General features: G+C 35.9%; 2 protein-coding genes across 5 annotated transcripts in view; one reads left to right on the top strand and one right to left on the bottom strand.

Annotated features, from left to right (window-relative positions):
- LOC145664880 (spermatogenesis-associated protein 20) overlaps nucleotides 1–26,185 on the bottom strand; it is a 336,902-nt gene that overhangs the window by 9,186 nt on the left and 301,531 nt on the right. The gene's annotated exons all lie outside the window — the stretch shown is intronic.
- LOC145664881 (uncharacterized) lies at nucleotides 10,254–15,606 on the top strand. The gene is made up of 2 exons (XM_081731933.1): nucleotides 10,254–11,737; nucleotides 14,615–15,606. Exons 1-2 carry the CDS (start codon nucleotides 10,258–10,260, stop codon nucleotides 14,635–14,637), a joined length of 1,503 nt encoding a protein of 500 aa, XP_081588059.1. The 5' UTR covers nucleotides 10,254–10,257; the 3' UTR covers nucleotides 14,638–15,606.

Genomic DNA, 26,185 nt, shown 5'->3' with positions numbered 1-26,185 from the left:
TTTGGAATTTAATACCACTTGATGTATGCTTACATTATTTTATTTTTTTCTGTTAACATATTGAGATTCATCGCTATTATTTCTTAATTTCTGGACCGGAGTTAGCTAGCTCTTAATTCGAATACACCCGAATTGCCACAAAAACGCTAAGCCAACACCAAAATTCTGCATCTCCCACACTACGCTCTGCCCACTAGTCTAGTAGCTAGTGCGTGTGTCTTTGGTGCATGTGTTACGGGTCCCATTCCCGGTGGATGATGACTAAAATTTGAACAAATTATCATGGATCAGATTCCACCTCAAAATATACGTTCACCAGTGGCGTAACTAAAGGTTTGGGATCCTCCCCGCAGATAGCATGGAATGCAGCCCCTTCTCTACGTCCCACTTCACGATTTGGGTGCCCCCTGATGGTTTGAGGCACTCCCACAATGCAGGGTCTGTGGGGCTTTTATTTACGTCCCTGACGTTCACCCCGTTTCATATAGCGTTTAGCTGAAAAGAGACGTTCAACTTCAGCAAACAATCCCAGACTATACGCACTAAAGGCGTGCATATGAACTATTCAGTTTTATAGGAAAAAGACCTACTAATTGCTAGTTCCCCTTCTATGATTTAGTGACTACCGCGCGCACCATTGGTGCATGAGGTCTCATTTCCGATGAGTCACCCTAAAAAAAATCAACGCGCTGACCAACATTCGTACATATGCAACATCTTCTATCTGATGAATGTACCATGACTAACTCAATAATTTGCTGAAGGGTACAACATACAAAGGTAAGTACCGGAATTGTATACACGCAACGATTGAATCTGTTAGTGCCGATGCATCGCCGTAACGCAACAACATGTCTTGCCGATAGGCAACATACAGTCTGAGTAGCTACCTAGAATAGAATGTAGAATGAACACGCACACAAAAGTACAGATCCATTTGACAAATCAGGTTCAAGAACAGTCAAAGAAATTTTCCAGAGAATTGACAATAGAAAGAGACGGAAATGAGATACCACATATACATAACAAAAGATTACAAAACATTTTGATTCTAACATGTACTGAATCTCAGATAAATAGTCGACAACAGAATTTTTGGATCAGACATAATTATACACATTATCTACACATGATAATTAATAGATTTATACTCTTTTCTTCCCTTCAGCCACAGATCACTAGATTCTACTTTTCCACAGGATGAGGCAGGAGTCCACTTCTAGGTAAGTATATCTATTTCTTGACTTACGCTTATTGAAGAGTTAGTTATAGAGGATAGTATCTTAGGTTTAGTTACGAGTTCAGAGCTGGCTTGTATGAACTGCTTGATATTTAGATAGAATAACAGCTAATGTAGTACTGTGATTATTAAGAATAAAATAGATAAAAATAATCTTTCGTTAATAACTGCTGACAACTGTAGATATAGTTCTAAATAATTATTAGGTACCTTTACTTATTGCTTGTTATTAATTATTCGTATTTCATAATTCTGATTTATTATTGCTATCATTTCACCTTATTTTTATCTTCCTATACTACGATTATTTATTTATTCTTCACTTAGTAGAAAAGGGGAATATATAATATGCTATTTTATTATTTCATTTCAATACTTTATGTTTATTTTGCAGGTAATGTCTGTGCATAGTTTATACTCCGTGACAACTTGAAGACAACACTAGACCGAATCCCACGCAATAATAGTGAACTCATATTTATTTGTTCTCCATTGAAATTTAATCCGCATTGCATAATACATATACTTAGAAGATTTGCTGTAAATGCCATGCAGCACACAAACATTATCATATAACGTAACATTGGAAGTTGAGAATACGTATGATATCAACCGTTATCAGATACACCGTAAGTCCTATATGCCAAAATGATTGTAAACTGACCATAACCTAGATTAAACTTATTTAGCAAATTACCACATTACACATTACTTTAGTGAAGGGGCACGTCTTTTACGAGTAAGAAAAAAATTGCATAATCGAACTATTGTATAACCTATTAATTTCTGTAAAAGGGCATTTTTTTCTTTTTGTTTTTATTATGTTTTGTTTCAAGTTATGGTACTGATCCAAGTATTTTCAAAATTTCGCGCAAAGAGGGAATTTTAAGAACATTGCCAACTTTACATAGACATTTCATAACTCCAGAACGCTTTTGAGATACTAAATTGTTCTAAACGGTATTACGATCCTTAAATCCATTCAAAATCATTGAATGTGATGCTTATTTAAGCATTTTTCTAAAATAAAGACTTTTGAAAATAGGTAGAGTTTTCAATCCGTTGTAACTTTATTCATATTTATTCGAAATACGTCACATTACGATCATAGTATTTGACGCGACGGTACTTTGGATGTGAATTGCATCGTCGATTTCAGTTGCGTTATTACTGCTATAGAATTCTTCAAATTGGATGTTTGAGATACCGCAGCGTTCGTAGTTTGCAACACTGAATAATTGTGGCACTGTAAGTTTTAGTTTAGGAGCATAGATTTGAGATGAGTAATAACTTGACGCAGTACCTGAGTTGGTAACACTGTTAATATGGTAATATTGCACAGTATGTCAAACAATATCCTTCTATCAATATTTCCATGGTGCAAAACTTCAGATTTTTAGCTTATTAGTTTAAAAGCTACAAGGAATGTCACGGTAAATGGTCCACCCTGTATAAAGTATTCCAAAATATATTTTTTGAGGAATAACAAAGATATGGCACTAGTATCGATCTGTACGAATGCACTACGTATCAATCTGTAGAACATGCAACGAAAATAACCCAGTCCTTCCCCCTTTTCACATTTTCCTCCCAAAAAAACCATGGTAGCGGATAAAAATAATGCACTGAAACGAGATGACGATGAAGCGTCCATAAAACGGAAATGTATGACATGACAAATGGTCATCCTACGGAAAGAAGGGCCATATTTACTACTCTATCCCTTTCCCCCCTTACCTCCAATATTTCTTGTTTTACGATGTGTGCAATCTTCTAGCCAGAAGAAAAAAGTGAGAGATATCAGTTACATTGAAGAAACTGAGAACACCATAAACCTTCATGCTTTTAATAGACAAGTGTTATTGAAATGCATATTCTAATAACGATAACTTATAAGTTAAAACCAAAACATAGTAATTCTCATGCCATGGCTTTTCCAATATAATAATTCGAGTACATTCATTACCTGATTTCATCGGTGCGAACGGTCCCGGGTTCGATTCCCGGTAGGGACACGGTCGAAAAAGTGTAAACAGCTTTTTCAGGCCAGCCATCCTGAATAAGATTTTCGTGGGTTTTCCTTATTCACACCAGGCAAATGCCGGGATGGTACCTATTTTATAGATCCCAGGCCGCTTCCTTTCTTCCCCAATCCTGTCTTCCATCCCTTTCCCCGAATAGTGTGCTCGCCAAGGGACGTCATCTCTCAAACGTGACGGGCTAAATGGCCTTAGATGCCGCAAGCCTAGAAATCTAAAATCCTCCTCCTTATTACATGATTTAGTAGTGACATTACCAAGTTATTTTCTATCCATTTACTTCCTTCGCTGGATAGCTACAGCCAGTGGCGTAGGGAAGGGGGACCGGAGGGGCCGGCCCCCCTTCCCTACGCCACTGGCTGCAATATTTCCGACAATGTACTTTGGTACTTTGATGTTTGTGATTTTTACATATATTTTTATGTTTATATATTTTTTTGTTTGTAATTTTTTTATATGTACCTATAACAGCACTTGCCTCCCCCCCCCCAAACACACATCCTGGCTACGCTACTGGCTACAGCAATACTATAACAACATTTTCCTCGTAAACTAAAGAAGTGGAGTAAGAGAATTTTGAAAATCGAATCCAAGAATTTGTAAGTTATTTTACAAATGACACTTTAATTTATTTGCTCTGAACATACCTAATGCAATTGAAATGCGATTTTACACCTGGTAAGAAACCACCCTCTGAAGCGCAACTCGCGGTGGCTCAAAGAGACAGCGCTCACCTCTGGTGCCTGGGGTCCTTAGTTCGACCTCAGCTTGCGTCAAGTGAGCTCTGTGGAGGACAAATACTGTGTGTGGGGATTTCTGGGGGTTCTCCCGTTTCCTCCCAGTTTCTTCATTCCACTACTTTACTCATTTCTCATAATCACTGTCGCCTTTAGCCTATCCGGCATAATCGTGGGACATAAAACTTTATAAAATTTAATTTCATTTACGCAACCAATGGATGGGCCGAGGTCACGCTTCCATGTTCAGAGAACAGGCTGTCGTGTCCCGTCAATCAAGGTCCAATGTGTTGTTGAACATGATCGTGTGAAAGGACAACATAGAGTCAAACAATTCCAGTTGATTTTCTATTAGGATTTCACACTGAGATATTCTGCGTATATAGCCGCGAAAAACTTCAACAATGCATTTATATCAGGGGCGATAAATGAACATACGATACGCCGTTAGTTTGTGAATTTTTTTGACGGTGACAACAATGAAAAATGTCTCGCAGCCACTGGCCAACAGAATTTTCTGACGATCTCCTCAGGAATGCTGAAGAAACAGACCAGAAGTGTTCGTGCACTTACAGACAGTTGGCGTATACAACACCAATGTCGTTTGGGAACTACGCGTAATTGGTAAGTTGAAAACAGTTATAGATTCCTGGATGCCACACGAATTGTCACAGACCAACCAAGATTATCGTTTGGAGATGTGCAGTTACTTTTCTGAATATACGAAAAAGTTTTTTTTTTTTTTTTTTGTAACAGAACTTCTGAAGAAACATGAGACTTGTATCAGATTGTCACTTCTGATTAAACATGGGAAGATTTCCTGTATCATATCGTCACTTCTGATGAAACATGGAAAGTTTTTCTGTATCAGATCGTCACTTCCGATTAAACATAGGAAGATTTCCTGTATCAAATCGTCACTTCTGATGAAACATTGGAAGATGTCCTGTATCAGATCGTCACTTCTGATGAAACATGGAAAGATTTTCTGTATCAGATCGTCACTTCTGATGAAACATCGAAAGATTTTCTGTATCAGATTGTCACTTCTGATGAAACATGGAAAGATTTTCTGTATCAGATTGTCACTTCTGATGAAACATGGAAAGATTTTCTGTATCAGATTGTCACTTCTGATGAAACATGGAAAGATTTTCTGTATCAGATTGTCACTTCTGATGAAACATGGAAAGATTTTCTGTATCAGATCGTCACTTCTGATGAAACATGGAAAGATTTTCTGTATCAGATTGTCACTTCTGATGAAACATGGAAAGATTTTCTGTATCAGATTGTCACTTCTGATGAAACGTGGAAAGATTTTCTGTATCAGATCGTCACTTCTGATGAAACATAGGAAGATTTTCTGTATCAAATCGTCACTTCTGATGAAACATTGGAAGATGTCCTGTATCAGATCGTCACTTCTGATGAAACATGGAAAGATTTTCTGTATCAGATCGTCACTTCTGATGAAACATGGAAAGATTTTCTGTATCAGATTGTCACTTCTGATGAAACATGGAAAGATTTTCTGTATCAGATTGTCACTTCTGATGAAACATGGAAAGATTTTCTGTATCAGATTGTCACTTCTGATGAAACATGGAAAGATTTTCTGTATCAGATCGTCACTTCTGATGAAACATGGAAAGATTTTCTGTATCAGATTGTCACTTCTGATGAAACATAGGAAGATTTTCTGTATCAGACTGTCACTTCTGATTAAACATTGGAAGATGTCCTGTATCAGATCGTCACTTCTGATGAAACATGGAAAGATTTTCTGTATCAGATTGTCACTTCTGATGAAACATGGAAAGATTTTCTGTATCAGATTGTCACTTCTGATGAAACATGGAAAGATTTTCTGTATCAGATTGTCACTTCTGATGAAACATGGAAAGATTTTCTGTATCAGATTGTCACTTCTAATGAAACACGGGAAGATTTTCTGTATCAGATTATCACTTCTGATGGAACATGAAAAGTTTTTCTGTGTCAGATTGTCACTTCTGATGAAACATGGAAAGATTTTTTGTATCAGATTGTCACTTCTGATGAAACATGGAAAGATTTTCTGTATCAGATTGTCACTTCTGATGAAACATAGGAAGATTTTCTGTATCAGACTGTCACTTCTGATTAAACATTGGAAGATGTCCTGTATCAGATCGTCACTTCTGATGAAACATGGAAAGATTTTCTGTATCAGATTGTCACTTCTGATGAAACATGGAAAGATTTTCTGTATCAGATTGTCACTTCTGATGAAACATGGAAAGATTTTCTGTATCAGATTGTCACTTCTGATGAAACATGGAAAGATTTTCTGTATCAGATTGTCACTTCTGATGAAACATGGAAAGATTTTCTGTATCAGATTGTCACTTCTAATGAAACACGGGAAGATTTTCTGTATCAGATTATCACTTCTGATGGAACATGAAAAGTTTTTCTGTGTCAGATTGTCACTTCTGATGAAACATGGAAAGATTTTTTGTATCAGATTGTCACTTCTGATGAAACATGGAAAGATTTTCTGTATCAGATTGTCACTTCTGATGAAACATGGAAAGATTTTCTGTATCAGATTGTCACTTCTGATGAAACATGGAAAGATTTTCTGTATCAGATCGTCATTTCTGATGAAACATGGAAAGATTTTCTGTATCAGATCGTCACTTCTGATGAAACATGGAAAGATTTTCTGTATCAGATTGTCACTTCTGATGAAACACGGGAAGATTTTCTGTATCAGATTATCACTTCTGATGGAACATGAAAAGTTTTTCTGTGTCAGATTGTCCCTTCTGATGAAACATGGAAAGATTTTTTGTATCAGATTGTCACTTCTGATGGAACATGGATCTGCTTCGACAATCATAAACGGTCAAACAGTTGTTGATTGTGACAAGTCTACCTATGCGTTGATCGTAGATGTCTACACGCTGAAGAGGTTGCAAGTATGGTGGTCCATGGTAGGATGTTCCATTGTTTTTCTCTACCGAGGAGAAAAACACAACTGTAGATAGTACAGCGTTGAACTCCATGAAATGCATCTCATATTTCTCCAGAATATCCAGAAATGGTCAACAGGGATTATATCCTTCTTGCACAACGCACGGCAATATATCACACAAAGGAACAGCGCAGACTTTCCGTGAATTGCAGTATGATACCCTTTCTCATTTAATTCTTTGACGTCTATCTCAATGACAATCACCACTTTCGGAATCTCGATCACTTTTTGGCAGGGAAGAACTGCCCCGATCCTGTTCAAGGCTTCTTAATAATTACAACTATCTGTGTGTTCAGAACTTTTTCGCGTGATGAAGATGGGAAATACTCGAACATAATTGTACTTGTAATGGTTTATACTATTGTAGTTTTAGGGAAAACACTATGAATCAAACGATTCATTATACTAATTTTTCTCGTGCTATATCGTGATGGGAGATGTGCTATATCGTGATGGGAGATACGTGTATGTTCAGCTCACTTCCTACACGTAATGCTTATACATGTGTTAACCAACCTTCCATTTGCATATTTCAGAATTTCTGGCTTCCTTCCCATTCTCATAAAAAAAAAAAAGCCATGAATTTTGGGGTAATCCTCATATATTAAACTCCTAACTTACTAATCACTAGGTCTTTGCTGTTTTTTTAACACTTTTTTGTTGCTGCATACTTTAACTATTGGAAGTAACTCAGTTAAGGGGGCAGACTACTGAATATTTTTGAAAAACTAATAATTTTTCTTTTGCCCGTTTTTCGTAAGTGGAAAGAGGTAATGAAATGTAACTTACCACAATAATAGATAATGTTATTCTACACCTGAAAATACAAATAGGAAGAATTTTCAGTGTTGCCATCCATAGAAATTACAGTGTGACCAGAATTTGAATTACTCAAAAATCTAGGTAAAGGCAGCGACTAGAAAAATAAACTCAACAGTAATTGATGACTTATCATGCTGTCTATCCTTCTTGGTTACTACTTTTTAAATAATATTTCTATTTATTTTATAAACCTTACATAAATTCTTACAAAATAAATAAGTCATTACAAAATAAATAGAAACATTATTTAAAAAGTAGTAAACAAGAAGGATAGACAGCATGATAAGTCATCAATTACCGTTGAATTCATTTTTCTAGTCGCTGCCTTTACCTAGATTTTTGAGTAATTCAAATTCTGGTCACACTGTAATTTCTATGGATGGCAACACTGAAAATTCTTCCGATTTGTATTTTCAGGTTGTAACCCACCCAAGTTTCATAATAAAATGAAACGTTGTAAAGGAAAATTTTTGTGAGATGAAACTCCAGTTTACTGTTAAGTCGGTTATTTCTCTTGGAGTTGGAAGCACTGCTTAACCTTCGGTTGGATAGCGCGAGTCGTCGATCGGGATGACGTCACGTTGCAGCCGAGGTTCTGGCTTTAAGACTGAAGCGCTTCGCAGTGTATAAAATGAGGTAAGAGTGTTAGGTCCTCTGAATGAAAAAAAAATGGGTCGTTAAAATTAATATTCTTTCCGTATAATCGTATAATTTTGTTAACTTCTTTTGAGAACTATAACAGTTCCTGACTATGGTTATTATTTAGAAGACATTATTATTATTCAATATATTTTGGAAGCACTTATTTCTAAAACATTGCGAAAGGAAAAGTAAGAAAGTAAAAATAGTTAATTGAATAGTTCATGTTACTGGTTTTGTGTAGGCAGAATTATGCCTTGAGTTAAAACATGTTGATTCTTGTTTTTCCTTGATAAAACTAAAGTCGCTAGTCAGGAAGTTTAATATATTGAAATTACGGAAAATATTAAGGCTAGTGGAGACTTCAAATGAATGATTTATGTCTTTGGTCCGCTTTGAAAAGGAAAGGAAAAAAAGAGGAATCTATAGAGTTACAGATGAGCTGTTGCTCGTAACTCATGTATTTTGACCCATATTTAAGGAATCTTTTCCTCCCACATTTTCATTCCAAAGAAAGCCACTTTGCAGTAACTTCGAGTTCCATACATTTTTAATGAAATAATTGTATATGTTTCTAAATTCTATGTTTGGATTTACGATTGGCTATAATATTTTCAGAAAAATTTGTCACTTGGAAAAAAAAAAATATCCTTTTTGGGAAAAATGTTACTTGCTAACGGCGATTTCAATTAATGATATTATTACTTGTTAAAATTGTTGAATGTTTTCTATATTACTATTTATATAACACGTTTCGGATTTGTTATAATAAAATTTTCCATTTTGTTAGAAAACTTTTTACATTTTCAAGTAGTTATAGACATATTCCTAATTATCTTAATAGTGACATTTAGCATACAGTATAAGCCTTTTCCAGTATTGAACCTCACTCTTCACGTCGTCATTATTCTCAGCCGTGGGGGAGTGGAATTCTCCTTTCTCTCTCCTTTTAAAATTCTTGTATTCTAAAGGGGGAAGTGGGGTGACGTCCGTTCTCGCAGGACTGTGGGTAGTGGGGCTATTTAAAGATTATATGTGTATCGTTCATCCGTTACATATATAATTTTTTAAATAAAAATAAATTTTATACACTGCCCTGGAAAGGCAAATTTATGCTGGCTTCGAGGTCCGGTTCGGGGAGGTCCAGCCAAAAGTGTTCCCCTTTATAAACTAAAATTTATGTATATTTCTTTGGTCAAATTAACCTCTAAATTAAATAACATATTTTCATTATACTATGCCTTTCTTGTTGAGTTAATATAAATGTTGTATATGAATGTTAACGTAAAATACTTAATACAGTGTTGCCGGGGTCGGATACAAAATTTAGGGTTTAGTAGGTCATTGTGTAATAAGCAAATAATTATTGATAAGGTTGTAAAATTAGTAGTAATTATTCTTTTGGTTTCTTTGTGCTCAATATTTTGTGGTGTGCTTGTAAGGATGGCACAGTCAAAGGAGACGCATGTAAAATATAGATTTTCGGATTCTTCAAGTTCTAGTGGGGATGAATTTCTTGGATATTCTTATGAATTTAGTAATCCTATGTTTGATCATTTAAGGCCTTCAGCCCATATTCAAGTGAATCCTCACGAACCTTTACTAGATGGTCAAAGTAGACCATTTCAGGATCAAAATTATAACGTGGATCCACAAAGTAATGTGGGACACAGTACACGGTTTGCGAATTCCTCGCCTAATTTAAGAGCAGGAGGGAGTCAGAGCTTTCAAAATAAAAATAGAGATCGACCATTTAATATGGCAGCTTCGTTAAATTTAAATTTTGAGAAATTTGCTTCGGAAGGAATCTATAAATCTTTGTTGCATGATATTAATAGTCTACCTATAATAGATGGTACCAATACTGAGTCTACATTTCAGTTTTTATTAAAACTTGATAGTATTGTCAGAGGTAAGGGTTTGCCTTTAGATCTTGTGTTGGTAGCTTGTCTTTCTCGTACAAAAGGAGAAATGCAAGAAGTGATACAATCGTTCATTGGGGACGCTTCCCCTTGGCAAACAGTTTGTAGACATTTAGTGGTGCGATTTATTTCCACTATTGGTAGAACACAATTCATGCGACTATTTTTCTACGTTCCCATGCGGGAGGATCAATCATTATATGAGTTCGTAGATAATAAATTATCGATTATTCACGTACTTGATATGTCCTTTGATGAAGCCACCATTTGTAGTTTAATCACTAATATGGTAACGCCTTCTGCCCATCAATTTCTAGCTGAAAGAGGTATGCCTATCGATTTAAATCAATTGTATTTAGCTGCAGAACACTATGACGCTTTGCATAGATATAGGAAAGATTATTATCGATTACGTAATCAAGGTAGTAGCGTACGGGACTTGGTACCACCCCGTAAATCATCTTCCTTTATCGGAGCGAAGAACACAAAACAGCAAGTAGTGTTGCAATCTCGTGAACCAATAAATTTGCATAAAAATTTAGTTTCTCCAGCTATGAAATCTTTACCATCTAACTATAAAAATTTTGATAAGGCGGAATTTTCTCATAACCATAATTTAGAATCTCAGTACTTAACTCAAAATAACTTAGACTTAAAACAAAATGGTAGTAAATTGGAAAATTTATTAGCGATTCCTGTTTACATTACGGGCATGCGTTTTAAGTGCTTAATTGATACTGGGAGTACGAACTCTTATTTGGCTCGACATCTTTATGATGAACTTAGAAAAAAATGTAAAATAAGAGCAGAAAAGGTGAACGTTCAGACGATTGGCTTAGGAAATGTAAAAGTTACAGTGGATATGAGAGTAAGACTATATTTTAAAATTGGAAGACACCAATTTAGTGAAATTTTCTTCATCGTGGACTCTAATGAGTTTGATCTTCTGCTTGGAAATGACTTTCATACAAAATACAATTCCGTAATAGACATTGCTGGTAATTTATATAATATAAAAGCTCGGAAGTTAGTGGTTCCTATGATCCGAGCTGATGAACTTTTGTGTGCCCAGACTTCTCTCGCTTCTGCATATACTTCTAGGAATGGGGTGAGTGGAAAGCAGCCGCTATGCGACCTTGGTTGTCCGAAAGCTACACCTCAGCCTAGATCTTTTGGTAATTTCAATCAGAGTTTGACTCCATCGACATCAGTAACCAGAGACAGCGGAGTTAATACCACGTTTGACCCAGGAGTGGAATTCGTTTTTGATCAGTCCATATTGCATCCACCGGAGACTAAACCGGAGGAATCTCAAGGTAATTATACGGTTCCTGATCAATTATTAATATGTGATTCTAATTTACAAGAATATGTTAATAACTTGTTAACTTCATATTCTGATGTTATTGGAAACAAAATTGGTAGAGTAAAAAATTTCACTTACAAAATAGAACTTGCCGATAAAACTCCCATTCGATTGCAACCTTATCAGCTTCCAACGCATAAGCAAAAGGAATTAGATGCTTTTATTGCCCAGCTTTTAAAAGACGATATTATAGAGGAAGTAGATTATTCTCCCTACACGTCACCCTGCTTTCTAGTAACAAATTCAGACGGAAGCAGGCGGCTTGTAATTTCATACGGAGAGGTGAACAAAAAGGTGATGGTAAACAGCTATCCTTCTCCTAACATGGAGAATGTAATATCTAGTATTTCGGACAACAATATCTTTTCAAAACTTGATTGTAAATCCTGTTTTCATCAAATTCCTCTGTCTGAAGAGAGTAGAAATATTACTGCTTTTGTGACAAAAAACAAAATCTATCGATATAAATCGGTACCAATGGGATTAGTATTATCACCTTTTGTTTTAAGTAATTTGATGTCAAAAGTCTTTGAAGGGTTAATTGGTAAGAATTTAGAGATATATTTTGATGACATAATTTTATTTAGCAAAGATATTGAGAGTCATAAAGCTCTATTAGAGGAGGTATTATCTCGACTAAGAAATTGGGGAATTACTATTTCAGAAAAGAAGTCCTGTCTATTTCAAACTAGTATTAAATATTTAGGGTTTCGTTTTGAAAATGGCAACATGTCAATAGACCCTGAGAGAATTAAAGCTATCCAGGAGATACCAAAACCAAAGAATAGAAAAGGAGTGAACAGAATATGTTCATTTTTCTCGTTCTATTCTAAATTTATTTATGGGTATTCAGAGTTAATTGCTCCCCTTCAAGAATTAAGATCTGTAAAAAAGCCTTTTAAATGGACTAAAGTTCATGATGAAGCCCTACAAAAATTAAAGGATGCCTTTTGTAGTCAGGTTATTTTGAAAGTCCCAGATATGAATTCCAACTTCGTAATACATTGTGATAGCTCTTTGCGTCATTTTTCTGGGGTTCTCAGCCAATACGATTCGGAAGGGAATCTTAGACCTGTATCTATGTTTAGTCGGGCAATTCCACAATCTGATTGGAGTAAAAATATATACGAATTAGAACTTAAGGCTCTTTCTTTATCTTTGGAAAAATTCGAGTATTATTTGGCAAATCCCTTTGTAGTATATACTGATAGTAAGAGTTTAACTTGGTTACTTAATAACCATAAAAGACAAAGGAAATATGGAACTATGTTAGAGAAAATCTCGAGGTTTAAATTTCGTATAGTCCATGTAAGATCAAAAATAAATAGTATAGCCGATTTCCTTTCAAGGGTTGGAAACCATCTAGAATTCTATACAAAAGATGAAAATACAATGGAAGTCATAAAAGATCATAATAAAACAGTAAATTTGTCTTTCATTAATTTTTGGCAAAATCCTGTGTTTAATGTACCTCTTACAGATCACCAGAGGAAGGATCCTGAATTAAGAGAGATTATCAATAGGTTAGAGCATAAGGAAGAAGTTCCTCCGTGTGTATTAAGAAATAAGATCTTGTTTAAAAAGACAAAAGGTAAAGGGAATAATGGATTTAGAATTGTAATACCTAATTCTTTAATTCAGTCGATTATTGAGTATTCTCATTGTCCAATAATTCATGGTGGGCATATGGGATATCGAAAAACCATTGCGAGGTCGCTGAAAAATATACCTGGCCTACTTTATATTCTGACATTAAGAATTTTATACAATCTTGTCATTTGTGCCAAACCTGTAAAGATTCTAATCGAAAACCTATGGGTCAATATTTTACAAAAAAGGTAATGCACCCAAATTATACCTGGTTTATTGATATTGCAGGGAAATTGCCTAGTAGTTCTGGATTTGAATATATTTTAATTGTCACTGACGCCTATAGTCGTTTTGTCTTTTTAGAACCTTTAAGACGACTAACCTCAAAAATCATCTGTAATAAGTTGCAGGAATTAATTCTTCGATACGACTTTCCTGGTAAAGTCCTAAGTGATGGCGCTTCTTATTTCGTGAGTGATTACTTCTTGAAATTCTTGTATAGCTATGGCATACAGAGTGTAAAATTCTCCCCATATAACCCACAATCGAACAGAGCCGAACGTACGGTGAGATCGGTTAAAAATTTAATTCGTATTTATGTTGATAAGTCTCAACAGAATTGGGCCCAATTACTATCTAAAATTGCTTTTACTATTAACATAAGTATGAATGAAACTACTGGGACCAGTCCATGTGAACTTTATATGGGACGGAAATTTTACCATCCATTAGATGTTAAATGGTTGATGGATTTAGATCTTTTAGACGACGACCAGGATAAAGAGCAAAAATTAGTCAATATAAATAATAACATTGAACGCGCTTGGAAACATAGTGCGAAGGTATATAGTCAAAAACATAATCCTGTTAATTTAAATATTGATGATTTAGTATTGGTTAAAAGGTTCATGAAAATTTCAGCAGAGAAACATTTCAATCCAAAAATCGCCCCTCAGTGGGAAGGCCCATACCGTCTTATTTCTAAACCGACACCCAATACAGTTTGGCTAGAAAATATTGAAAGACCATATGTTCATATAAAACGCCATGTTCGTTTTTGTAAGAAATATTTTCCACCGAGACAAGTTAATCAACCTAACCCATAAGGTAACACAGGAAAAAAAGATTTGATTTGAGAATTGAGGTTAAGTAAATTATTAATATTGTACTTATTTATGTTTTAGGATGTTTGTTCGAACAAATTTTGTGTTTTGTATATTTTTTTTTATTCCTGCAGGAATGCCTCGTCCGAGAAAGTGAGAGGTCAACCCTTTTCATTTTGTAAATACCTCATCATCATCCTTTGTATATGTTATGTAAGGAATTGGAAAATTTACTGTAGAAGTTTGTAAAGAAGGCGTTAGCATTTGAATATTTATGGAAGATTTGGTAATGTATTGAAATTATTTTATTATTCAACTTGGGATTTGTTATGGTTAGGAATTTTTTTTTTGACCGACCCTCGGATATTATGTAACCCACCCAAGTTTCATAATAAAATGAAACGTTGTAAAGGAAAATTTTTGTGAGATGAAACTCCAGTTTACTGTTAAGTCGGTTATTTCTCTTGGAGTTGGAAGCACTGCTTAACCTTCGGTTGGATAGCGCGAGTCGTCGATCGGGATGACGTCACGTTGCAGCCGAGGTTCTGGCTTTAAGACTGAAGCGCTTCGCAGTGTATAAAATGAGGTAAGAGTGTTAGGTCCTCTGAATGAAAAAAAAATGGGTCGTTAAAATTAATATTCTTTCCGTATAATCGTATAATTTTGTTAACTTCTTTTGAGAACTATAACAGTTCCTGACTATGGTTATTATTTAGAAGACATTATTATTATTCAATATATTTTGGAAGCACTTATTTCTAAAACATTGCGAAAGGAAAAGTAAGAAAGTAAAAATAGTTAATTGAATAGTTCATGTTACTGGTTTTGTGTAGGCAGAATTATGCCTTGAGTTAAAACATGTTGATTCTTGTTTTTCCTTGATAAAACTAAAGTCGCTAGTCAGGAAGTTTAATATATTGAAATTACGGAAAATATTAAGGCTAGTGGAGACTTCAAATGAATGATTTATGTCTTTGGTCCGCTTTGAAAAGGAAAGGAAAAAAAGAGGAATCTATAGAGTTACAGATGAGCTGTTGCTCGTAACTCATGTATTTTGACCCATATTTAAGGAATCTTTTCCTCCCACATTTTCATTCCAAAGAAAGCCACTTTGCAGTAACTTCGAGTTCCATACATTTTTAATGAAATAATTGTATATGTTTCTAAATTCTATGTTTGGATTTACGATTGGCTATAATATTTTCAGAAAAATTTGTCACTTGGAAAAAAAAATATCCTTTTTGGGAAAAATGTTACTTGCTAACGGCGATTTCAATTAATGATATTATTACTTGTTAAAATTGTTGAATGTTTTCTATATTACTATTTATATAACACGTTTCGGATTTGTTATAATAAAATTTTCCATTTTGTTAGAAAACTTTTTACATTTTCAAGTAGTTATAGACATATTCCTAATTATCTTAATAGTGACATTTAGCATACAGTATAAGCCTTTTCCAGTATTGAACCTCACTCTTCACGTCGTCATTATTCTCAGCCGTGGGGGAGTGGAATTCTCCTTTCTCTCTCCTTTTAAAATTCTTGTATTCTAAAGGGGGAAGTGGGGTGACGTCCGTTCTCGCAGGACTGTGGGTAGTGGGGGCTATTTAAAGATTATATGTGTATCGTTCATCCGTTACAAGGTGTAGAATAACATTATCTATTATTGTGGTAAGTTACATTTCATTACCTCTTTCCACTTACGAGAAACGGGCAAAAGAAAAATTATTAGTTTTTCAAAAATATTTAGTAGTCTGCAGGCTTAACTTCAAAATGATTATGAATGCTTCTGTTCTCAGGAACGTGACTCATGGAAGTAGACAATTCGTTTCCAGGAACCTTGACTTTCTAACAGATATTTCCCTTGAACGATCTTTCCCACATAAACAATACAAACATAATGACAAAAGCTCTTGTGAACAGAATGTGCTTCCGCCTACCTACAGTCAGTAAATACAATCAGCTCTGGAACTCTAGCCAAGATTGTCTCACACTTTTGTCATTTCTTTCAGCTGAAACTGCATGTGGACACATTTAGCACAGAAAATTTCTTGAAAACGTACTACACGCACAGGAATTTACTTCGTCAATTCTGTGGAAAGAATAAACTAGTATATTGTCAGAACAGGCATGAATCGACTTCGGTTTGATCCCCAATAGAGGTGGATTTTTTTTCTGGTTCTACTTAAACTATCAAAAGGAAGTTATGCAAACTAGGAAGGTGAGTAACACCAGTGGAACGTGGTGCTAACCGCATTAGCTTTTTTAGTAAGATCAGGAATGTGCAAGCCTTATATTCACACCTCCGTGGAATGCACTGCCTTATCCCGAAACAGGGCCTGCTCTACCATATATGCAACACGTGCATTTGAACGGGGCGACAAATTTGGAGAAGCAGCAAAATCTGACGTAACTATATTATTCAACATAAATATTTCGTGTTGGAAACAAACTTCATGATGATGGTAGTTACATTTACTAAGCTGACCTTCTATTTTAATATTACATTCATAAATCATGTTTAGATCGCATTCAAGTTATATGGACAGTTCTAAAGCAAATGATCAAACAAATTCCAGCATCAATTGCTTGGCTGCTGTCAAATACATGAACTCAATTCTCAAACAGTAGCAAATGCCTGTTCCATTTAATTAGTTATTATAATATTGATATGAAAATTAGTCCTGTCTATGTCACAAACAAGTTCCTTATCATTAAGGTGGAAACAAGCTTTTTTTAAAAAAAAAATAATAATAGATGTAGAAGGAAAATCAAGAAATAAAGGTAAAAGAGCTAGTTGCACTAGAATTGTATTAAAAAAAAAACTAATAGTAACTCGGATCCCACATAAAACAAAATATTCAGTTTCGTATAATACTGCTCAAAAGGAACCTTGAATTACTAGAACGCAAGTTCTATAAATTCCACAAAACGTGATTTTTTTTTTTTTTTTGAAGATCGGAAGTTGGTCACATGGGATATATTTAAAAAGCAAGAAAAGAGTGCACTGTCGATTCCAAATGTCGATTCGTTGTCACTAGTAGTAATATACACATGAATTATCCCGTATCTACGTTACCAGCAATATTATCCTAGGTGATATGTAACCCACCACTACATCGCAGCAAATAAAATGCAGATTATCCAGGATAAGGAATGAACAATATTGAAAAACATATTTATGCTAACATGGAAAACACTGAATATAATTTATTTAGTTTGAAATTTTCAGCTCTCAGTAAACAACGTGGTTATGTAAAAAAAGGGAAAAATCAACAAGAGAAAACAGGGAGAAAATAGTTGATTGTTAAAGTTCAGCCTAGCAACAGTTATCGTAACTGGAACTTCGTTAGAAGACTTTCAAATAGACCAAAAAAAAAAAGCACAAAGCTTTCTGTTTTTTTTACAAAAGTCGATAAGGACTTCAAAGCCCTTTAAAAAAGAAGGAAACAAAAATGAAAAAAAAAAAGTGAAGCAACAAGGTGACCGATACAATGCCTGAGACGATATAATTTCCGGAATTTTCCCTTTTTGTACCCCCTTTCACCTCCCTCAGCCCCTTTATTCTTTAGTCGTCAATACATATATGTCCTGTCAATGGGATAGTGGCAAACAAAGGCGTTCAGAGTGTAGACCACGCATTAGTTTATTATTAAGTTAGCCTTATATCGTTACAGCATCATCGATCAACTTAACGTATAAAATCCTTACTATTCTTATCTTCAGCTTTTGGTTTATTGAACGTACAGCACATAGTATTTTACGTATTAGAACAGTGTTTCCCAACCGGTGTGCCGCGAGGAAATCGAAACAAAATTATTAATTATATAGCAACCAAATTGCAAGAGATAGGAAAAAATGTATATTTTTGTATTTCACATTACTATGAATTTCTACCATGGAAAAAATTACTGTAATTGTAATATATTATTCTACATCTATTACTGTGTAGGAGACAGTATTTCGGCTCGTACACATTTCCACGGTTTGCTATGTTACGCTTCAATTGAGAGTCATACTAAGACCAAGAAATGGAGGCACTTGTACGATACGCGTCAAGTGAACGTTCATAGAACACTCATTCGCACGTGAATGACAGAACAACACTTTGTTCAACAGCTGTGTTTTGACTTCGACGCATCGCAAGCTGTGTGATTGCAATAATATGCACCGGTTTTGGTTAAAACAGCAAAGTTAAAAGTACAAGACATTTGTTTGTTCGTTAGTTATTTGGTGATCTTCGTTCTTAGTGAAAGGTTGGGTACAGTTTTTGAAAAAGAAAGCGTATTTTTTTTTAAATCTGAGTCCTATATTTCATTGTAATTGTTTTCTATTTTAAAATTAGAACAAAAAATAAGCATAATGAATTAGCATAGGGGTAAACCAGTGATCGAGCTTTCAACTCTGTGAGCAGATCAGTAATCATAAAAAAATTACCATGGTATTTTATATTTGAAAATAATATCTATGAGTGTGCCGCGAGAATTCAAGTTACACGCGTAGTGTGCCGCAAGTTGAAAAAGGTTGGAAAAAGCTGTATTAGAAGTTTGTTTTTCTACGCAAATTAGAACGCCTAACACTACTTGCAACAACTCACTCCCTGTAACTAGCACGAAGGCCATTTTTTTAAAAAAAATTAGGTTTCATTTCGCATTGTATAACTACACTTCCGTACTATGGAGATTGAGCTTTCTACTTCTTCCGATTCAGTAGAGACATGAGAGACCATCCGTATTCTTGAGACACTGAGTCCATATTATACAGGGTGTTACAAAATGTGTCACAATACATGTATTTTGGAAACAGATTCCTCACATCAACATAAGAAAAGGTTTATGTGGAGCTGTGCTCAAAAGTGGATAGTTTCATATGAACCTGTGCTCAAAAGTGGATAGTTTCATATGAACCTGTGCTCAAAAGTGGATAGTTTCATATGAACCTGTGCTCAAAAGTGGATAGTTTCATATGAACCTGTGCTCAAAAGTGGATAGTTTCATATGAACCTGTGCTCAAAAGTGGATAGTTTCATATGAACCTGTGCTCAAAAGTGGATAGTTTCATATGAACCTGTGCTCAAAAGTGGATAGTTTCATATGAACCTGTGCTCAAAAGTGGATAGTTTCATATGAACCTGTGCTCAAAAGTGGATAGTTTCATATGAACCTGTGCTCAAAAGTGGATAGTTTCATATGAACCTGTGCTCAAAAGTGGATAGTTTCGGAGTTATGAGGTGCGGAAAACGTGAAACAAGCGAACTTTAAAAGTTTATAGCTCCACTACTATGGGACCTATCGCTAGTCGGGTCAGGACATCACTGAGGAACTGGTGTGTGAACTATCCAAATATCCATGTCGTAAAACTTATCTAATTTGTAATTTGCAGAAATACAGAAAGAAAGCAAAAATAAATTAGAACAAGTAAAAAAAGGAAATATTCGGGGGGAAAACGCGATTATTCAAAATTAATTGTCATTACATTTCATTGGTTAGAAAAGATTACTTTTCTTGCTTTATACAATCGGCCTTCAACATTAGCCATGAAACAGACATGCAGGCAAAGCAGAAAATATAAAAAATTAACGAAACTGCAAACCTAAGGTAGAAACGGACCGAGAAGAGCTTTCTCATCGCTAGGAAATCGATTTGTCATTATGCTGAGATATGGACGCTTCACCTGTTGAAGAACGCCATACGAAGTTACAAATAGAACTAACAACATGTAACATTGATCTTTTTTACCTCCAAAACCCATCGCCGCAACAGCTCTGTGCCTGCGCTCGTTCTTCTTGTTTTGTATATTATCAAAAATGAAACTAAGATTCAGATAAGACATCTAACATATAAAAGGACTAACTAGGACTAATATTTTGACATTGTTGGTTCCATCAAAATAATCAGAAGGTGCCCTTGTGGCCTTCCAAAACGAGGGAAGTTTCACCAAAACACGTCGCCCTCGCAGAAGAGAAGAGAAACTGCACTCGTTAGCCGACTACGATGACGGAGCCCCAGTCTTTCATTGGTCATCGCCTAGAACTGTCCTTCAATCAATTTCGATGCCCAAAATATTAGAGGACTTTCCGTGCTACTTTGTGGACTAACCAAGTGCCCGCCAAACAACTTCTTCCAACTGTGTTATTAGTGAAGTGTTTGTGCCAATTACGACAAACTGAAATGGAGGAACTTATATCCGTAAGTAGTAATCATTTATTGACACATCTGAGTCTATTGCAGTTTCTTTTACAAATGCCCACCAATTCTGCTCTCCCGCCTGAATATTTGTTTTTAGGCTAAGTGTTGTCTTCAGTCCGACACTTACCAAATTTTCCCAAATACTGAATTTCAAATTAGACTCATTTTAAGAACAAAGGTACTCGCATTGAGCCTCATACACTATCTTTGCTATTAATAGATGTTTCCTTTTACTTACATTTCCTCCACGAAATTTGTGTACCTTTTATTTACGTAAATAAGTTCCCTAATAGCATAAGTATGGAAATACGTTCTAGATTTGTAGGTATTGAAACCTCATCTGGAAAAGAGCGTTTAGTGTATGTTGTGCCTCTGAGCCCAGGTAAGCGTCAATAACACAGGCATACAACGATGTTGTACTTGCACACCAATTTTTAGAGAGGTTGGTGAAGAGTGATCAATTACTCCAAAACAGTCTCTCTAAAAATGATCCTGCAACTGCCGGAGACTCTGAAAGGTGAATATTTGGATAGTGCACATACTAGTTTATCAGTGATGTCTTAACTTGACTACGATCAGTCCCCTAGTATGGACCTTTAAAGTGCATTTTTCATGTTTTTAGCACTCCATGACTACGAAACTATGCACTTCCGACACAGGTCCATATAAACTTTCTTCTTATTTTGATGTAAGGAATCAATTCCCAAAATATTTAACAAATTTTTATAACACCCTGTACAAGTCTGATCAACTACAACCAGTTCTTTGACTATAACTATAATATGGTGTGATGAATGTATATTTATTATGGGAACATCGAGGAACGAGTGATTTTTCCATCTTGACCAAACCTATGTTATTGCCGCTGAGCACAATCATACAGAAGTGCTCGAAGCTGTGTGAATATACGCCTCAGCATTCGATCCATAGCGGAGAAATTCAACAACATGAGTTATGGCACTGACTAGAAGTTTGTGAAACATCGCAACGAATTTCCAAGATGTTGACAAAGGTACACAAGTAGGAAGGAGCTTTCTCGCACATTTGTTGGGCTACCAGTGGGAACGGGACAACTTCTCTTTGTGTTTTGTTACCGCGGATGAATTCTGGTAATACAATTTTGAAACAAGTTCAAAACCTTCCAGTATACAAAGGAAACATCCCTAATACCACGCCTAACGAGACTTAAGTCATAAGCATCTGTAGGTACAGTCGTAATTACCGCATTCTTTGATTGATTTGGACCAATCATTCTTAAATTCAAGAAACCAGGTAAAACGTTGCTTTCTGAAAGTATTAGAGAGGTTTGAGAAAAAACCATCGGGCTCATGCTAACGAAGGGGAAATCCCAACCTACACCTCCTCGCGGGAGAAAGCGGTCAACGTCTTAGGCGGCTAACGTAGGTGGGGACCAACTGACTCCCGGGATAAGGAGTCAGCCTCCACCAAGTGCCAACGGCCTTTTCGAAAGATGAGCGGATAGAGGTCAGGGTACCTTCTTGCCCTTAGGAGGGGAAACTGTTCTAAAAGGCGGATGAACCACCAGGTGGTCAACGGCATGGAGATATGGAAAGGAAATGGAAATACTACCACTTGATCTTTTCCTCAGGAGGGACGAAGAAGGATAATAAATATAATGATGTTTTTTCCTGAGGTAAAACATTCCGGAGATACAATAGTCCCCCGTTCGGATCTCCGGGTGGGACTACTCCGGGAAGAATCATCAGAGGACAAAATAATAACTTTCATTTCAGCATAGGAACCTGGAACGTATGGACATGTGGGTAAACTTGAATATCTAAAAGTGGAAATGTACAAATGTAAAGTGAACACAATGGGCTTAAGTGAAGTGAGATGGCCAGGAAAAGGTGAGACAGTGTCGAGAAATTGTACAATATTCTATTCGGGTGGCGTTAAGGCCGAGAACGGTGTCGCATAGCAATGAAAAACGAAGTAGCAAGAAATGTAATCAGAGCAGAACGCTGCAGTCACCGTTTTATGTTTGTAAAAACTAAGTGCAAAACCAGGATATAGTGATAATACAAGTGTAAGAGTCAACAACCGACCATGATGACAGTGAAGTAGAAGTACTGAATAATGAGATTAGCGTCATATTGTACCAGGTGCGAAGAGGTAAGGTCAACGCCATAGTAATGAGAGACTTTAACAGAGTAGTAGGAGAAGGAGCCGCGAATAAGGTGGTGAGACCATTTGGACTAGATACAAAAAACAAACGGACCCAAATGCTTATCTTCTTCTGTAGGCAACATTATATAGTGATGATGAACACGTGGTTAAAGACAAGAGAAAATAAGCTGTACACAGGGGAAACTCCAGGAGACAAGAAACGATACCAAATAATTATATTCTTGTGAAGCAACATTTCAGGAATGGTGTACGGGACGTGAAGACATTGCCGGGAGCGGATAAGGAAAAATGGAAGGAAAGCGAGAAATAGGAAGAACACAACTGATCGATGATTTTAAAAGAAGAAGAAAATATTGGGAGTTACAAGAGAAAGCTGAAGATCGAGAAATGCCGAAGAAACATTTTCCGGCCCGAAGCAGCAGCTGCTGCTGCTATTATTATTATTATTATTATTATTATTATTATTATTATTATTATTATTATTATTATTATTATTATTATTATTATCAATCATCATCATCATCACCACCATGCTCTCGCGAAGTAGTGAACATCAGTGTGTTGTCAGTCAAAAAAAGGTTAGGAAGAACTGATTTAAACTATCGCAACATCTTTCATTAATCATAATACAAACTATGCAATATCTCCGTTTATCTGTGCGGGAATTTTAGGTATGGTTTCCGCCCTCTTTTGCTGGATGAATCAAGTTTTCCCAGTTCTAAGTGAGATCTGACAGCATAAATTAGTAAGCTCTTCGTCTCCCTCTTTTCTTTTGCCCAGCACAACCTATATTTGTCAACTGACTAGTAAACTGCTTTCTTGCCCTTCCCTCATAATAGTATTGAAATCGTACTATTATATATCCATTTTCTTTATCTGATGGTCCTATCTATCTACGAGGGTCATTCGGAAAGTAAAGAACGTTTTGCGCTAGCGCGTGCGCGTGTTCCCCCACCCCCGCTGCCGCTGGGTTATTGACCTGGGCATGCTTTAGCCTCAATCTGGCACCAGCTGCGATCCGCTACGGTCCGTTATTGCTTCGCTGTGCGACTGTAAAATGTGCGATACAATTACTGATCCCGCCAAGTGTGAGGTTCGTAGTGTGATAAGATTTTTGAATGCAAGATAAGTGCGTCCGATAGAAATTTATAGACAAATCACTGAGGTGTATGGAAATGTAATGAATAAAGCATCAGTTCGTAAGTGGTGCATTATGTTTAATGACGGACGGACGAATGTGCACGATGAGGAACGCTCGGGCCGGCCTTCTGTTGTGACTGACGAACTCAAAGGAAGAATAGAGCGGAAAATTCAAGAGGATAGGCGATTCACTATTGATGGGCTGCACAAATTCTTTCCCGAAATTTCAAGAACTGTGTTGTACGAAATTGTCAGTGGTGAACTTGGTTACAAAAAAATTAGTGCAAGGTGGGTGCCTCGACTGTTATCGGAGGAACACAAAACCAAGCGAATGGGATCCGCATTGACTTTCCTCAGCCGTTACCATAAGGATGGCGATGTACTTTTAAATCGTATTGTTACTGGAGATGAGACGTGGATTTCGCACGTCACTCCAGAAACAAAGCGCCAATCCATGGAATGGCACCATTCAAATTCTCCGAAAAAGCCGAAAAAAGCCAAACAAAGTTTGAGCACCAGAAAGGTTATGGCTACGGTCTTTTGGGATCGTAAGGGAGTTTAAGTGGGAAGTTTGGGAGCATCCACCCTATAGTCCAGATTTAGCCCCCAGTGACTTCCACCTATTCCCAAAGTTGAAAGACTTTTTGGGTGGAAGCCACTACGGCAGTGATGAACTTAAGGAAGCTGTTAGTGATTGGTTCAACAGTTTGGCGGCAACTGTGTATGCCGAAGGCATAGAAAAACTTGTACCACGGTATGACAAGTGTTTAAATTTACACGGCGACTATGTCGAAAAGTAACTTAAGTATCACATAGTATGTAACACAAATTTCGCTTTTGTATATCAGTTATTATACAAAAACGTTCTTTACTTTCCGAATGACCCTCGTATCTATTAAAATGCTACAGTAGCAATTAAAAGTGCTCGAGTTCCAACCTATAACTTTAGCTTTCAAATCTTTCATTTACGGTTATGTGTGATTTCACGTTTAACAGAGACAAACAGTTTAAGTATTTGTACTTTAAATAGTCCAAATTAGTTAACTATATCTTTTTCATAAAGTTTATGATATGAAATTAGTGTTCAAAACCTTTGTATTTTAATAAGCCTTCTCCAAAATGAATGCAAATGAACTATGCTGCCATCTTTGGAGTTCTTTTAAACTATATGTTTCTGGAAATTTATTGTTTGTGGCCAACCCTTTCGACAATGAGATCTCGGAAACTACAGGTTCTAGAAAGATGACGTTTTCACTGATCGATTGCAAATTTTGCGTAGATTGTCCAGTTCTAATTGAATATTTAAAAAAGACATGGGCATTATTTCTTTATTACATTTTTAGGGTACACTGGAAGCGTTGAAATTAAAAAAAAAAAAAAAAAAAAACTAAAGCATCATATCCTACGCGCTTTACATTCCAACACCACATTGTATATTGGGGTTGTATATGTCTCAGGCATGGCCAAATAATAATGAAAAAGGAAGGATAAGCATTTCTCGAGTCTAAGATAAATCTTTATTTTTCGAGTGTTTTGCCCAATGAACACCATATATCACTGAGATTATAATTAATTGTGTATGTAATGTATTTGCTTATTACATACTGCATGCAAGAAGAAAGAAAACACTGATCATACATGAATTAGAAACTCCAACCGGAAATAGGCTCAAATCTTGCAAACGGTGCGAGATATTGAAAAAATCGAAAAATCTTCCCTTTATGAAACTCCTTGTCGATTTTTATCAAGACGTCCTTCAGTTGTGTCTGTAAATCAACATGTACAGAAGTTGTGAGGAATGACAAGGAGATTCATGTTCTTATGTGCATAATGTGCTGTGTAGAGAGCGCAAATTCAGTTAGTTTTCCTTTACTTCTTTAGTTGTTTGTGCAATGATGAAAACAGCAAATAACAGCGCGTACGAACAAGTGCTGACTTGTAGTTCAAACAACAGCTGTGACTTAGAGACAGCAACTAGTGAACTGTGGGTACAAGTAGAAAGAGGAGCAGGAACGAAAGAAGGGAAAAAATGAAAAAAAAGAAACGGTAAATGTACAAGAGAAACTCGTGTGTAAACATTGCATATGTCGTTAACAGAAGCTCTTTTACTATTAGTAGTAATACTGTTATTCAAAAACATAGAAGAACCAGAACACTCCTAAATAAGCAACGAACTAGGACGGCTACACGAGCTTAGTCGTAGCCGAACAGATATAATTAATTAAC

Source organism: Thermobia domestica, chromosome 11 (assembly GCF_964235325.1).
Source record: "Thermobia domestica chromosome 11, izTheDome1.hap1.1, whole genome shotgun sequence".
NCBI lineage: Eukaryota > Metazoa > Arthropoda > Insecta > Zygentoma > Lepismatidae > Thermobia > Thermobia domestica.
The sequence above is the reverse complement of the archived record's forward strand: the minus strand, read 5'-3'. Positions and strand labels throughout refer to the sequence as shown.